General features: G+C 47.5%; 1 protein-coding gene across 1 annotated transcript; it reads left to right on the top strand.

Annotated features, from left to right (window-relative positions):
• Positions 1 to 3636: 3636 nt before the first annotated feature.
• inpp5ja (inositol polyphosphate-5-phosphatase Ja) lies at positions 3637 to 13317 on the top strand (the record flags this gene model as incomplete). The annotated part of the gene is made up of 12 exons (XM_084442568.1): positions 3637 to 4253; positions 4770 to 4877; positions 5066 to 5174; positions 5605 to 5721; positions 6367 to 6542; positions 7259 to 7370; positions 7623 to 7732; positions 9036 to 9246; positions 11878 to 12018; positions 12193 to 12258; positions 12552 to 12656; positions 12850 to 13317. 12 exons carry the CDS (start codon positions 3637 to 3639, stop codon positions 13315 to 13317), a joined length of 2340 nt encoding a protein of 779 aa, XP_084298694.1.
• Between the last annotated feature and the right edge of the window lie 1236 nt (positions 13318 to 14553).

Raw genomic sequence — 14553 nt, 5'->3', positions numbered from 1 at the left:
GCATCCACATACTGTACACCATCCAAGCCCTGAGAATGGGGGAGGGATTTATGATGTCATACAGCTAGTATGGTTAGTTCTCTCTCTACCCCCCGTCTCTCTCTCCTTGTATCTTGGTCAATGTTTGTCTATGTCCCTCTCTCTCTCTCTCTCTCTCTGTCTCTCCCTCTCTCTCTCTCTCTCTCTCTCTCTCTCCCTCTCTCTCTCCCTCTCTCTCTCTCTCTCTCTCTCTCTCTTCTTCTCTGGGCTGCAGGAGGCTGGCAGACTGCCCCCCTCTGCTGGACGTGGATGACCTGCTGCGGATGAAGGAGCCGAATTGGAAGTGTGTGTATACCTACCTCCAGGAGTTCTACCGCTGCCTGGTGAAGAAAGGCCTGGTCAAAACCAAGAAGAAAGCCCTAGCTTAGGGTCCGCCACAGAGACGTGGGACATGATAGCTCATAAGGCGAGGTGCAGTGCAATAACATCATGCATGTTTCGCAAGACAAAACATGTTTTTGCTTTCTACAATACCGTGTTAAAGGGAAAGAATTGTTTGCAGTTTGAAGTAATAGTCAGCTACATGCAGCTCAGATTTGAGTCATGTGTCTGTCCACTGTGTCTATTTTTATTGGTTGTGTGTGTGTATCTATGTTTAGAGTGAACAGCTGGCACTTGGGATCAGTACGCTCCTCTGAGATTACACATCTGCATCAATCTCAGTCAGAGTCATAGGAAATCAGGGAATGGATTTTCATAGTGTAGTTGTGTTATATAAAAGGGACATTAGATAAATCTCATATATTGAGTGACAACTCCTCTTCTCAGAGCTCTGTGAACCCTTTTGTAAACATTTGTATAAATGCCAACTGAGGCTAGGGAGTTCGGCTAGGGAACGAGGAAATAGTCTAGTTGCCAAAACATTACTTTATTTGGACACTATCTAAAAATGGCAAATACCTAGATTCCAGGCTACTCCAAAGGAATGCTGGTCCAAAGAAAAGGTTACATCAGACCTTCATGGTCACATAGACTTTTGTATTTTCTATCTTTGTGTATACACTTTTTTGTAGGCATACTACAAAATGATTTTTATGATGTACACTGAATTAAATGTAGATTTTGTATGTCACAATGAGGAACTGACTTGGCTACTAAAATCTGCTTAATTAGTTCATATGGTTTGTTTTGATGCAGGCTATTTTGCTCACATGAATGACGTAGCCTAGGCCTACGGTTTTCTCTATTCTACATTGCCTAGTGTAGCCTACATTTTAATAAACATGCTTCTAAGAATGACTGCTTTTAATAGCCCATTCCTATAGTTGGAAAATTCACTTCCACTGGCATAAAAGGGCAAAGGCCAATCTCCGTTATGAATATCCTGTCGATGATCTTTCTGGGAACATGACCCTTGTCATTTTAATGCACTTCCAAGCATAATCCGACTGACCACACTGGCCTCTACCCAGGGTGCTCTTGTGCAGTGCTCTGTAGGTTATCGCTCAAACTAGAATACACTCCACTAACGGTCAGGTATCAGTCTGATATTTTAATTCTGCAAGTCTTCACTACGGTGCTGTTGTTTGCGGATTGATTTACGTCATTGATACGACTGATGCTCAGTTTGTTAGACCGACCGGTCAACTGTCGAAACATTGATATGGATAGTTAGGCTACTGCCCCCCATTTTCATTCAGGCGTGCTGGCGGTGAGCGTAATGTGTTCCTTTATAGCGGTAGGCTACCGATCGGCATCCCACAGACAGCAGGTGAGTAGGTTTGCCTACAGCTACCCCGCTCCTCTGTGCTGCCCGGCAGACGCACTCATTACACGCCGAGCAACAGAGGACTTCTTTTGAAGGTCCATGGAACAACTAGCGTGTCATTGGACGAAACACATCTCCAGCGTGACGGGCTGTCATTCGCTGTCCATGGTACCGACGTTTCGCATCTTTGCCCACTTGTCATCCGCCAAGTACCGGCACAGTGGGATGTAAGACTGGTTGAAAAAAGCCCTGTCTTTCTGACGACTGGAAGCCTGTTTCGATTGCAATCGGCAAAACAAATCAATGGGATAGAATTATCTCACAATGCTCTGCCTTTCGTCACTTTGAGTCTCCCGTGCACCAGCGAAGCGTTTCACCTTGCCACACATGAAAGGTAAGTATCCTATCCTACTTTGCACTGTCAACCTCTTCAGTATGCTATAGCCCGCAACAATCAACACGCTTTGTAATATCATAAATAGGCTATCAGTTTCTGATCATACATCCATGAGTGTTTTTTTATTTCGTAAATATATAGGTCTAGCCATTTCCCATTTCATTATGCACACTGTTCTATCCATTAGCCATCAAAGCCCTCACTGAGGAGATGCCTAAGTAGATTTGCATTAAATTATATTGCTATCTGATGAATCTTTGATAGGTGACAGATGTTTTTGCTGAAACAGCCTATAGCCTAAGCAACCTAATGGAAACTTGCCGGTAGTAGTCAGCCTGTCTCCCCTTTATATGTATCACACTGTGACCCCAGGGATATAACAGCAATATACGACCACAAACACAACCACAAAGTACTGGAAATATAGGCTTCAGCTCTGCGTGAGTGGTCACAGTGGTCCAATTTTCCCTTCAGTTTCCAGTGCATCTGGATGTCATTAATAAGTCAAGAGTGTATTTGATGTGTAGGGGGAGGCAGACAATATGGTCGGTAAGTGAGCTTAGTCAGGTGCCTGGCTTGTCCTGTATTTCTAAACTGAGGGGAACTCTCACTATGCAATAAATGTCATGTGACCCCGTCTGTCTGTTGACATTGTGCCGGTGCCGTGCCTCCCCGCCCGCGCCCCCCCGCGCCGGGTTCGTGTTCCGCTTCATGCAGACACACTGTCTGAGGGTCTTACACTGTAGAAGTGACTCTGTCGGCTGCACCAGAGATCCATTTACTAACACAGATCAAGGACAGTTGTTCGGCCCTGAAACGGGCAACCTGTCCACCCCAACACCGGTGATCAGGATGATATGAGGAAGGAGGGGCTGACGCCGGGAAGGGGGTTGGTGACAAAGTCGTTGCTAAGCAACAGGAAAGTAGACTGAATGGTTGGGTTTAATATCAGTACTGAATGGTTCCCCCCCCCCCCCTGCCCCCCAACCCTAATCTCCATGCCAGTACCCCCCTCCTCCACCCCTCCCGTCAGGAGCTGGACAGGTAGGCTACCCCCCTCCGCCTCCTCCATCACATTAACCCCATTCTCCATGCCAGTGCCCCCCACCCCCCTCCCCACCCGTCAGCCCCTGGGCCTGGTGATGAATGTAGGTTCTCTGGGTCCAAAGGAGGAGGGAAGGGGGATTGTGAAGGACAAACAAGCGCAGGTCACTCTTCTCATTCCGCCATTCTGCTCTGGTATCCTTGACATATTCTGCTCTGGTATCCTTGACATATTCTGCTCTGGTATCCTTCACATATTCTGCTCTGGTATCCTTCACATATTCTGCTCTGGTATCCTTCACATATTCTGCTCTGGTATCCGTTACATATTCTGCTCTGGTATCCTTCACACGTTCTGCAGAAGACCCGTCTCTGTCTCCATCTCGCAATCTGCCTTTTCCTTCTGGCCCGCTGGTTCTAATGCCCTCTGCTGTGCCCCTTCAGGTCAATGGATCAGATGAAGCAGAAACGAAGCAGAATAGACCTGGCAAGGCCTTCTGGACAAAATGCTTTTCCAGCCCCTGGTCCGTCCCTGTGCCCGACAGACCGTGTAGCACCCGTCGTCAGCCCCACCGGGGGGCCTGGGAGAGTGCCCGGCCCGGGCCCAGCGCAGGCTGCAGATCTACCCGCTGACATGTCAGGCCAGACGCGATCCGAGCGGGTAAGGCCTGGGTCCACTCCCGCACCTCCCGTTAACATCAGCCGCCCCAGGCCGACCGCACTGGGGACCAAACTGACAGGGAAGACCTCCAGAGCCTCTGAGGCTCACGCCAAGGAGAGGGCTTCTGTCCCAGTTCGTATCCCGGGACCACACAGCCCCGTCTCCCTGTCCCAGTCCCCCACCGAGCCGTCTCAGGGTCCTCTCAGCCCTCAGCCTCACATCGTTCAGCCTTACCTGAGCCCTCAGCCCAGCCTGCCTCCGCTTCCGCTCAACCCCACCCCGCCGTCCGGCCTCGGCCCCAGACCGAGCCCCGGGCCGTGGCCGCAGAAGATCAGCTCACCTGGCGCCGCGGTGGAGAACCAGCCTCAGGCTGACAAGACAGGCGGTGAAACCGATGACTTCAGGTGAGACAAAGGACTAATAATAATAATTGGCCTTCATGTCTGCTGGATACGAGGTTTACCGTTTCTTCTCACTCAGTACACCACAATGTGCCTAAGGTGTAATGTGTTCAGGTGTAATGTGTTCAGTTGTCTCCGTGGAGATTGTTTACTTCTTGTCCACTTGTCGCTGGCGTGTAGAGCAAGCCGAGCCGAATCTAGTTTTTCCGATAGCAGCCATTTGCAGACGGAGCTGGGTTGAGCCAGCGTGTCACATGAATCAAACGCAATAACATCTCACTAAAAGCCTGCTGCTGAGTCTAACAGAATGAATACGAGCACGTGTCCTTGGCAGAGCTCCCAGACAGAATTTAGCTTCTATGTTCTTTTCTCGGCACTAAAAATGCACATCACAAATCACAACTGAGTTGATTTGAGTTGGATTATATATATGCCTGTATATGGAGTCTGTATTTTGATTCAAATACTGGACATGAAGGAATATTATGCACTGTATCTGCTTCTCTTGTCCTCTGATAGGGTCCACATTGTCACATGGAACGTGGGATCCGCCGTTCCCCCTGATGACATCACCTCCCTATTTGGGCCAAATGCAGACGATGGCAACATAGATATGTTTGTCATTGGGTAAGAGCCTCTCCACACAACCTGATAGGCAGGCGTGGACAAGTCCTCTCAATCCCCTCTACTTCCACTTCGATCTCTCCACTCCTAGTCTTCCATCTCAACTGATTCAGTCTCTCTATCCCAGTCTGTTTTCATTACTCCCCTAGCACACTTAATAAGTAATGAGATTTATCTCCTCTCTCCCCCAGGCTGCAGGAAGTGAACTCTATGATAAACAAGCGTTTGAAGGATGCTCTGTTCACGGACCAGTGGAGTGAGCTCTGCATGGACACGCTCAGTCGCTATGGATATGTGCTGGTCAGTAAAGCGTTAATAATAAAAGTCTGTCTGAATACGTGCTGGACACCGTCTACATCTCTATGGATACTGTTGTGCTGCTTGTGCTGCTCATAATTCTCATGAAATTATTTTTCAGTGCAACTGTTTCAAAGGTTTCGGTCTCCCTCTCCTCCTCTCTCTCTCTCTCTCTCTCTCTCTCCTCTCTCTCTCTCTCTCTCTCTCTCCCTATCTCTCTCCCTCTCTCTCTCCCTCTCTCTCTCTCTCTCTCTCTCTCCGCCAAACATCCCTCTCCTACGTCCCGTTGTCTCGATCCGTCACTTCTCTCTCTCTCTCTCTCTCTCTCTCTCTCTCTCTCTCTCTCTCTCTCTCTCTCTCTCCTTTTTGCTCTCCTTCCCTCTTTCTCACTTTCTCTATCTCTCTCTCTCTCTCCCTATCTCTCTCTCTCCAGGTGGCATCCCAGCGTATGCAGGGGGTGCTATTACTGGTCTTCTCAAAGTTCAGCTATTTTCCGTTCCTACGAGGTGTGCAAACACAGAGCACACGTACTGGTCTCGGGGGATATTGGGTAGGTGTCACCCCCAGTCATCCCTGCGCTGAAACTCAGACTCAGAAACCCAACCCTTCTTTGTGATGCAATTCGCTTTTAGAATTGATTGATTAGAACATGTTGATATGCCAGGCGATAAGACAGAGAGAAATAAGGGGAGCAGGTGTGTGTGTGTGTGTGTGTGTAGGTGCAGAAATGCGTGTGTGCATACAGGTATAGACATGAAAAGTATGATGTGTGTATGTGTGCGTGTGTGAGTGCGTGTGTGTGTGTGTGTGTGCGTGCTTGGAGAGCGTGCGTGCGTGTGTGTGTGTGTGTGTGTGTGTGTGTGAGTCTGACCTTCCTGTGCGTGTTGATGTCAGTATCACTACCAGGCTGCTGGTGCAGTCTCCTTCTCAGGGAGGTCAGTGCAGCAGCAGGACTGTCTGGCTGTCTGGAGCTCTTATGCCCAGCATTGCTGCTGAGCTGTGCACCACTCTAAAAACGTCCCTTACAGGTGGTTCAGTGCAATCACCATATATCCCACTCCGTCATGCCTCATGGCTTTACAATTGTCTGGGGGGTGTACTCCCAGCACACAGCATGTACAGCGATTTCTTTTTCTCACTCACCCTCCCCCTCTCTCTCTCTCTCTCTCTCTCTTCTGTTCCCTCCCTCCATCAGGGTAACAAAGGGGGTGTCAGTGTGAGGATGACGATGTTCGGCCACCCTGTCTGCTTCCTCAACTGTCACCTCCCGGCCCACATGCGGAACCTAGAGCAGCGCATGGAGGACTTCGAGAGCATCCTGCAGCAGCAGCAGTTTGAGGGCGGGGCTGCAACCGGTGTGCTCGACCATGAGTGGGTTACTGGGAGGGGGCGGGGTTATTACACGTAGTGTAATAATATATAGAATTTGTATTTATCAGATCTAATTGCAATAGGAAACAGCCTAGTCCCGGGGTGGACACAGGTTGGAAGCAGCGCAGGGTCGACCACAGGAGCTGTGGGGACAGTTTGGGACTTAAGAGCAGAAGTGTTAAAGCCACTATGAACCCAAATCCACAATAGCCTTCTAACTATGTAATTTAGTAATGTACATAATACTAAGCATCTAAAAGTATTAGAAATTAGCTTCAATCCAAATTTGAAATTATTGTCAATGTTAAGTAACATTCATGATAGTGGGTTTTTGGGCGTGGTTATTCTCATACATTATTACGAAAATTATGCAGTTAGGCCAGTGAACCAATCATAAAAGCATCCATGTCAGTTGTCCTACCCCAACAGGTGAAACCTCTCTGCTTCTGCTCAATCTGCCTCTGCTCAGTCTGAGCCAACTCGTCTCTACGTAGCCTTTTGCTAGCTATTGGCGAGCTACAGTAACTATACTGTATGTGACACCAGCTAGTGATTTGGTCCCCAAGTAGGACAAGATAAAAATATATATATATTTTTTTTTTTACAGATTATGAAATTGCTGATTGTAAGCTGATTGTAAGTGAAGGTAGTGGTCTTTGGTTGTGTTCTTGCCTTCTGGAAGGTTAATTGAAATGTCTCTTGTGTTCTCTTCCCAGTGTGGTGTTCTGGTTTGGGGACCTAAATTTCCGCATAGAAGACTATGACATTCATGTGGTGAAGAGTGCCATCGAGAGCAATAAACTCCCCTTGCTTTGGGAGAGAGACCAGGTGAGACAGCTTCACAGGCTGATCATTTGTTATGAACAAAAGCCAAAGGAAATGTTCTGGAAGTCTTCATCAAGTTGAAGTGGCAGTTGATGATTACTGAGTGCCAACAGAGGGAGCTAGAGAACCACTAATGCCTGAGACCGTTGAGCTCTGAAGGCATATAGCAAGATAAAGATGTATTCATGTGATTCTTTTCTTTATATTGATCTCAATCTAGGTCTATCTCTCTTCTCTTCCTCTGTGATGTTCTAGCTCAACATGGCGAAAACCAGCGAGTCCATCTTAGACGGATTCCACGAGGACCCTCTCAAATTTCCCCCAACGTATAAGTTTGATGTGGGGACACACACATATGACACCAGGTACCTGACTAGCACAGACAGAGAGGTGGATGGTGTGTTGTGTGAGATGCTCCCTTTGGAAGCAGTCTATTAGAAGTCGAATCTCTGTAAACCAGAAACTTAATACTCAAATACTTAAAAGTCAATATAGACTCAATATAGTCTCTGTGTAAACTCACACCATGTCCCTCTCTCGATCTCTCTCTCTCTCTCTCTCTCTCTCTCTCTCTGTACCTCTCCTTCCCTTCTATCCACCTATTCCCCCTGCCGCCATTCTCTTGCTACATTCTTCTGTCCCTCTCCCTGTCCCTCTCCTCTTGTCCCCACCAAAGGTATGGAAACAAGCCAAGTTACGTACAATACCCAAAGACAACAAAAAAAACAATTGCCACTGACAACAGTCAACCAATCAGTATTCTAACAGCTCTTAGAAGTTTTAGAAAGCATAGTGAGTAATCAGATATGGGACTACATGGAAAGGAATGACCTCATCTCCCCAAACCAACATGCAGTCTTATCGTAAAGACCATTCCACTGATGAGTGGTAGATGAGATGAATGATATGAGAGATAAGTGATAACTGGCTGGATTATATTGATAAAAGTAAAACTGTTGGTGCCGTTAGACTTCGGTCCAGCATTTGACCTAGCAGATCATGAGATACTATTAATGAAACGTCTTCAATATAATTTATCAGAAAGCTATTAAGTGGAGGGATCCTATCTGTCTGAGAGAACACAGACCATCTTTACAAATTGTTAGGAATCGGCAAGGCTAAGGAACCCCAAAGCAGACACGGGAACAGGCTCAAGCTCAACAAACGTTTTACTGGGTTTCTTTACAAAAAAGGAACAAAGGAGCAACTCCACAAAACCGGGTAGTTGGAGTCTTCAGAAAAAGGGCTGAAAAGGTTTAGATGTTATATTGATATGTATTGAGTGTATTGAAATGTGTATGTATGTAATAATATGTATTGATATGTTTGAATGTTCAGGACTCTTGGAAGAGTAGCCATTGGCTAAAAGAGGTCCTATTAAAAACTCAACTCAAACTCTCCTCAACTCTCTCCCTGTTCCTCTGTGCCTCTCCCTGACCCACTGTCCCTCTCCTTGTCCCTCTGTCCCTCTCCTTGTCCCTCTATTCTTCTCCCTGTCCCTCTGTCCCTCTCCTTGTCCCTCTGTCCCTCTCCCTGACCCACTGTCCCTCTCCTTGTCCCTCTGTCCCTCTCCTTGTCCCTCTGTTCCTCTCCTTGTACCTCTGTTCCTCTCCTTGTCCCCCTGTCCCTCTCCCTGTCCCTCTGGTCCTCTCCCTGTCCCTCTGTCAGTGGTAAGAAGAGGAAGCCTGCCTGGACGGATCGTATCCTGTGGCACCTGCGTCGCACCGGCTCCCCTGTACCTACCCATAATGCCGCTCTTCAGCGTGGCCTAACCTCGTGGCTGGGCGGGGCTACCAGGGTGACGCAGCACTCCTACCGCAGTCATATGGGCTACACCATCAGTGACCACAAGCCTGTCTCTGCCCTCTTTTCTTTACATGTGAGTCCCACCCCACCTGACCTCTGGCCGGCAGCCTGATATTGCAGCAGAAACATTATAGGCTGGCTCCACAGACACAGATCACCCCTAGTACACCTAGGCATTCATATGGAGTTGGTTCCCCCTTTGCAGCTATAACAGCTCCCACTCTTCTGGGAAGGCTCTCTACAAGAAATTTGGGAGTGTGTCTGTGGGAATTTTTGCCCATTCATCCAGAAGAGCATTTGTGAGGTCAGACACTGATGTTGGACGAGGGGCCCTTACATCAGCAAGCGCAATGCCAAGCGTCAGATGGATGCCACAGACACACTCCAAAATCTTGTAGAGTTGACTGGAAGATATATGTGAGGCACGAGCGAATTAATCACAATATGCAGTAGCCTGTATAGGCAAATATAATGGGTAATGGAATACTGTACATTCTGATGGAGCAGCGTTGACATCCGTGCCTCGCCTGAAGTACGTCGGAGATTTCATTTATGGATGTGGATAGTTACAAGTTTCATCTTGCGTGCCATGTTTTTGCCTGCAGGCTCTGTTTGTCTAAATCACATTGACTACAAGGATGTCTGTCATGTGATGAGAGGATGGATGATCAGACAAACATCTTTTGTTTGTTCTTATATCTTAAATCCGTTTTTGTTTTTCCTTTTTTTTTTTTTCGGGGGGGTGGGGGGGGGACGGGACTATTAGATTGACCCCTGTCCATTAGTGTGTGCGTGCGTAATTTTATGCCTCCGTCACACATGTAGGCCTACCAGAGCCCACCTACCAGAGCTCACCTACCAGAGCCCACATATTGGGTTGTGGCACTCACCACATTGGGTTGTGGAACTCGCCACAATTCATTATTCCATTGACAAGCACATTTCGCTTTGTACATGAAAAAAAATAGGTAAAGGCATAGTCTCTCTATTCTACTCAGGAGCCCATCTACTTATAAATCTACAGAGTTCATTGAGATGTTTAGTAGCATAGGTTAGTATCGGGGTTAGGTGCGTTCATTCATTATTAAACAAGATCCACCCCAGGACGTGAGAGACTGTCACAAATGGCCTCCTTTTGGTCTAGGCGATGACATCGCAAACATGACTTCCCTTTCCTGTCTTCCCCAGGGCAGCACCTATACAATATCTTTTTTGAATACAGAAAACTGATAATGGGCAAACTGGCCTAACTTTCACTACAACGCTGCCTCTCGTAGCTCCAGTCTCCCCCTCAGTCTCAGCTCCCCAGCTGACCGACAACTTAGCCAGCTGCAGCGCGCTGTCCTGTTTGGGTCGGTCAGTTTTGTTTTCTCTAAAAGGGTCAGGCTCACCAGCCGATTGTCTGTTTACTGTCTAAAACAATAGTGCAGTTTCAGCGTCCTCAGTGCATGCAGCCTGGCTAGGCTGCCATCCCCTCACCAGCGTGTGGTCTCAACGAGCCCTCTTCTCACAAGAGGATTCCCCGTTCCCTCAGTTGTGCGTTCTCTCGGTTCTGCATTCTCCCCACTCTCAGCCAGAGTCGTCTTTCTGAGTGTGCTTTCGCGCTCCAGGGGCAAACCTCACCCCCAACATGATCCACATTCACCATTTGTCAATTATCAATATTTCAGTATAAAGCAAGCATAGCCGATGACCCCTCACCCCAGTAATAACAGTTCTACCTTGTGGGATTTCAATGTTAACTAAAAAATAATCAAAAATAAACCTAATTCCTAGACTTTCTCTTCTACCCCACCACTGCCATAGCACTTCTCTCCACTAGAGGGCAGGTTAGGATAGGCGGGCAGATACCTGTCCCCTAACGACACTTATCGACTTCAAACTGCTCAAAACAAGGCTAGCTATATTCTGTAAACCGAGAGGAATCCAATATTATACAACAGTATAGATCCGGTCCATTGTCTCTATTGGTCAGTTTGCATTCCAGCCGTGGTGATAACCACGATATCCCCACGCTAAAATGGAATGTTCACACATCTTTTAATATCAATCCACCTCTTATTAGTAGCCGTGGCAGTGTCCAGAATGTTTACAAAGATGTGCTGTAGCATTGTCGTTGCCTGGCAACGTTCCCTTTTTCAGCGGAAGTATCCGCAAATGATTAACAAATAGTTCCATTAAAAATACATTTTAAAGTTCGTATTGTCTTTCTTTTTGAAATATTGACGGATAAATGTGGCAACCGTTGTATAAAAGCATTATGGAACTCGATGTCAGGATACACTGACATAGACTCTGCTGCGCGTCGTGCCTAACCACTCCCGCTAGCCATGGCGATATCCGTGACATCCCACTGCTTCTCGTTCCATAATGCTTTAATGTCCGCCTCTTGACATTTGGTCGATTTTACTGACTGCTAGATTGATGAGAAAACGACCAATTTCATTCAACAACTGTAGCCTACATGATGATGACATGCGTCATGGGTGGGGGACGATTGGTTCACTGTGCACGTGTTAACAATTCATTATTTATTCAAAGGGCCTCTTAGTCCTAGGCCAGGCTTAATCTGTGTGTGGGAAACTGGGCCTATATTGACCACTCAACATTACCTACTACATACCCCTCTCTCTTTTTTTTCTCTTTGCACCTCTCCAGTTCCTCTGTGTTTCCATTTTCATCCATCTCTCATGCTCTTTTTCAGTTCCCTTTCAAGGTGGACATCCCCCTGGTGACATTCGAGAGGATTGAGAGGGAGTGGACTAAAGTTTCTGACGCCACAGTCAGATTTGCTGTGGCGTCAACCTACCAGCGCAGCTCATGGGACTGGGTGGCAATATATAATGTAAGAATTCATTGATGTACCAGGTATGGAGTGGTTCTGGCATTACAGAGCTGTTAGATAGAATATGTCCTGTTCTAGTGTTACAGAGCTTCATCAACCTCAATATGTTCTAACCAGTTCCTAGGCCCTACTGTATTCATTAGAGAGACTGCTCTCTGTGGTTTGTTAACACAGGTTCGATTCAGACATCACAAGGACTATGTAGCCAGCGTGTGCGCCAAGGGAGAAAATGTGACACAGGTAGCGCAAATATACATTTAGGCCTACAGTGCCTATGTTGTACAACCATAGTATCAGAGATTCAGAGAACTTCCAGTATTTCAAGTTCAACTGTTCTTTATTCTCTCTCTCTCTCTCTCTCTCTCTCTCTCTCTTGCTCTCTCTCTCTCTCTCTCTCTCTCTCTCTCTCTCTCTCACTCTCTCTCTCTTGCTCTCTCTCTCTCTTGCTCTCTCTCTCTCTCTCTCTCTCTCTCTCTCTCTCTCTATATATATATATATATATATATATATATTTGTCTACCTCTTCCCTCCAGGTGACATTTACAGAGGAGGACTTGCCCAGCGATGCTGGGGAGTACATGCTTGGCTACTACAGCAACAACATGAACAGTATTGTCGGCGTGACGTTGCCCTTCCAGGTCACGACCCCTCCTGCTCTTTTCCTCCCAGGCTTCTAATGAACAATAACAAATCGTCCTTCTGCTGCCAGTCCCCAAACCACAAGTGTTTCCTTGCCATTCTTCCCCCAACATTTTACACACCTTGCCATAATAGCTATTACTTTGGCATAATCGCTCCCTTCTCCTCTTGCATTTCCTCAATCTACTACAGATCAAGCTCCCAGTCCTCAGCCCGACCGCGTGTCGCTCCGACAGCTCTGACGTCAGCTCCGAGGACGACAGCACGCTGGTCCTACTGGCTCCCAGCTCCCGCAGCCCCAGTCCGGGGACGGGCAGACACCGCCACCGCCGCCGCCAACGCCACCGTAGCCGCAGCCCCGCCATGCCTGCGCTCTCCAACCCCCCGCTGCCCTCCTTGCAGGGCCTCAGCCTGTGCCCCCGGCCCAGAGAGGGACAGTCACGCAGCCGCTCTCCCTGCGCCGCTGCTAAGAAGGAGCGCCTGGTCTCCTCCGACGCCCTGATCTCACCGGCCGTCAGCCCCCTCAGCCCCGGGTCCCCGGGGGGCGGGGTCACGGCCCCTGAGGCCCTGATCGCTGCCATCCTGGGGGAGCACAGACCAGCTCAGGCCAGCCCCACTGGAGCCAGGCCAATGGGAAAGGCTGGAGAGAGCGGTTTATGAGAGTCCCTTGAAAGCGAAAGTGCGGGGAGGTGTGATAGAAATCCTCCAGATTGCACAGACATTTAAATGCTGTAGAGGGTTGAAATGGGGAGATTAACGTTGGATATGATGATAGGATCAAGGGCTGACGTGGTGTTATTATTGAGATGCTGATCTGACCTCATACTGTTGGTGTTGGCGTGCTCATAAAGGCAGCACTTTCCTGTTACGACTCATAGTTTGCAATATTCCGCATGGTAGTCTGTCAGTCGGCCGTCTCCGAGCTGACTACCCAGTGACTCCATCTCACACTGTGTTGACCTTGGAGTCAGAGGCTTGTCCAGGTCACAAATATTCAAATCTACAGCTTATTCCCCCCAAAAAGTGCTTTTACAGAATCATCTCTATCTTATGTAGACCTGTAACATGTAAAACCAAAGCTGGAGTAAACCTGCAATGTACAGTTATAAATGTTAGAAAATGATTTGTGTAAATATGCCCATTCTATCTGGAACAAGATCATGTGGTACAGTATGTATGGTATGTCTTTCTCAAAGCCTTGCAGCAGACTAATAGTTTATTTCTGTATCCCGCTTCATAGTGTGTGTACTGTATGTGTGGTACACGTTGGAAATACATATTTGGTCCTGTCTCATCTGACTTGTCCTGACTAATTTGGGTTTATAATGATTGTTGGTGAGGGTTTGTTTTAGTCCCAGAAATATTGACGGTGTAGGTGTTTGAATAAAATAAAAAAGACCTACCTGAGAAATGGTTCCAAGAGTTTTTCCAACTCACTGTATAAAAATGCTGTGCTTCTGATGGCGTACATGGTCACAGCATGTGCTGTTCTTCTGATGGCGTACATGGTCACAGCAAGTGCTGTTCTTCTAATGGGGTACTTTGCCACCGTATAGTGAGATCCTTTTTTTTCTTTTCTTTTCCTTTATTGTCATTCTGAGAACACATACTGTGTTCTCTTATCTAGTCCTTCCCACGCCTGTCTGCATCATGAGGAGGATTTCTGAGAATGAAGTACCAAAGAGTACTCTGTCTGGAGTGGCCCTGCAAACAAGACATGGTACAAGAGAACTTTGAAGCGAGGGGGAAAGTGAGAATGTCTGTAAGTGTGGTGGGGTAAATTACAGTAAGTGGAAAGACAAGAGTCTTTAGAAACAGGAGGCTTTGGGACAGGGGCTGAAGGAAAGCAGCTTAGCCTGCATGAAAGCCCTGATCAGGCTGAGAAAGCGGCTCCCA

This window comes from Borostomias antarcticus (assembly GCF_949987555.1).
Source record: "Borostomias antarcticus genome assembly, chromosome: 8".
NCBI lineage: Eukaryota > Metazoa > Chordata > Actinopteri > Stomiiformes > Stomiidae > Borostomias > Borostomias antarcticus.
Note: the sequence above shows the minus strand (reverse complement) of the source record. Positions and strands in the feature narration are given on the sequence as shown.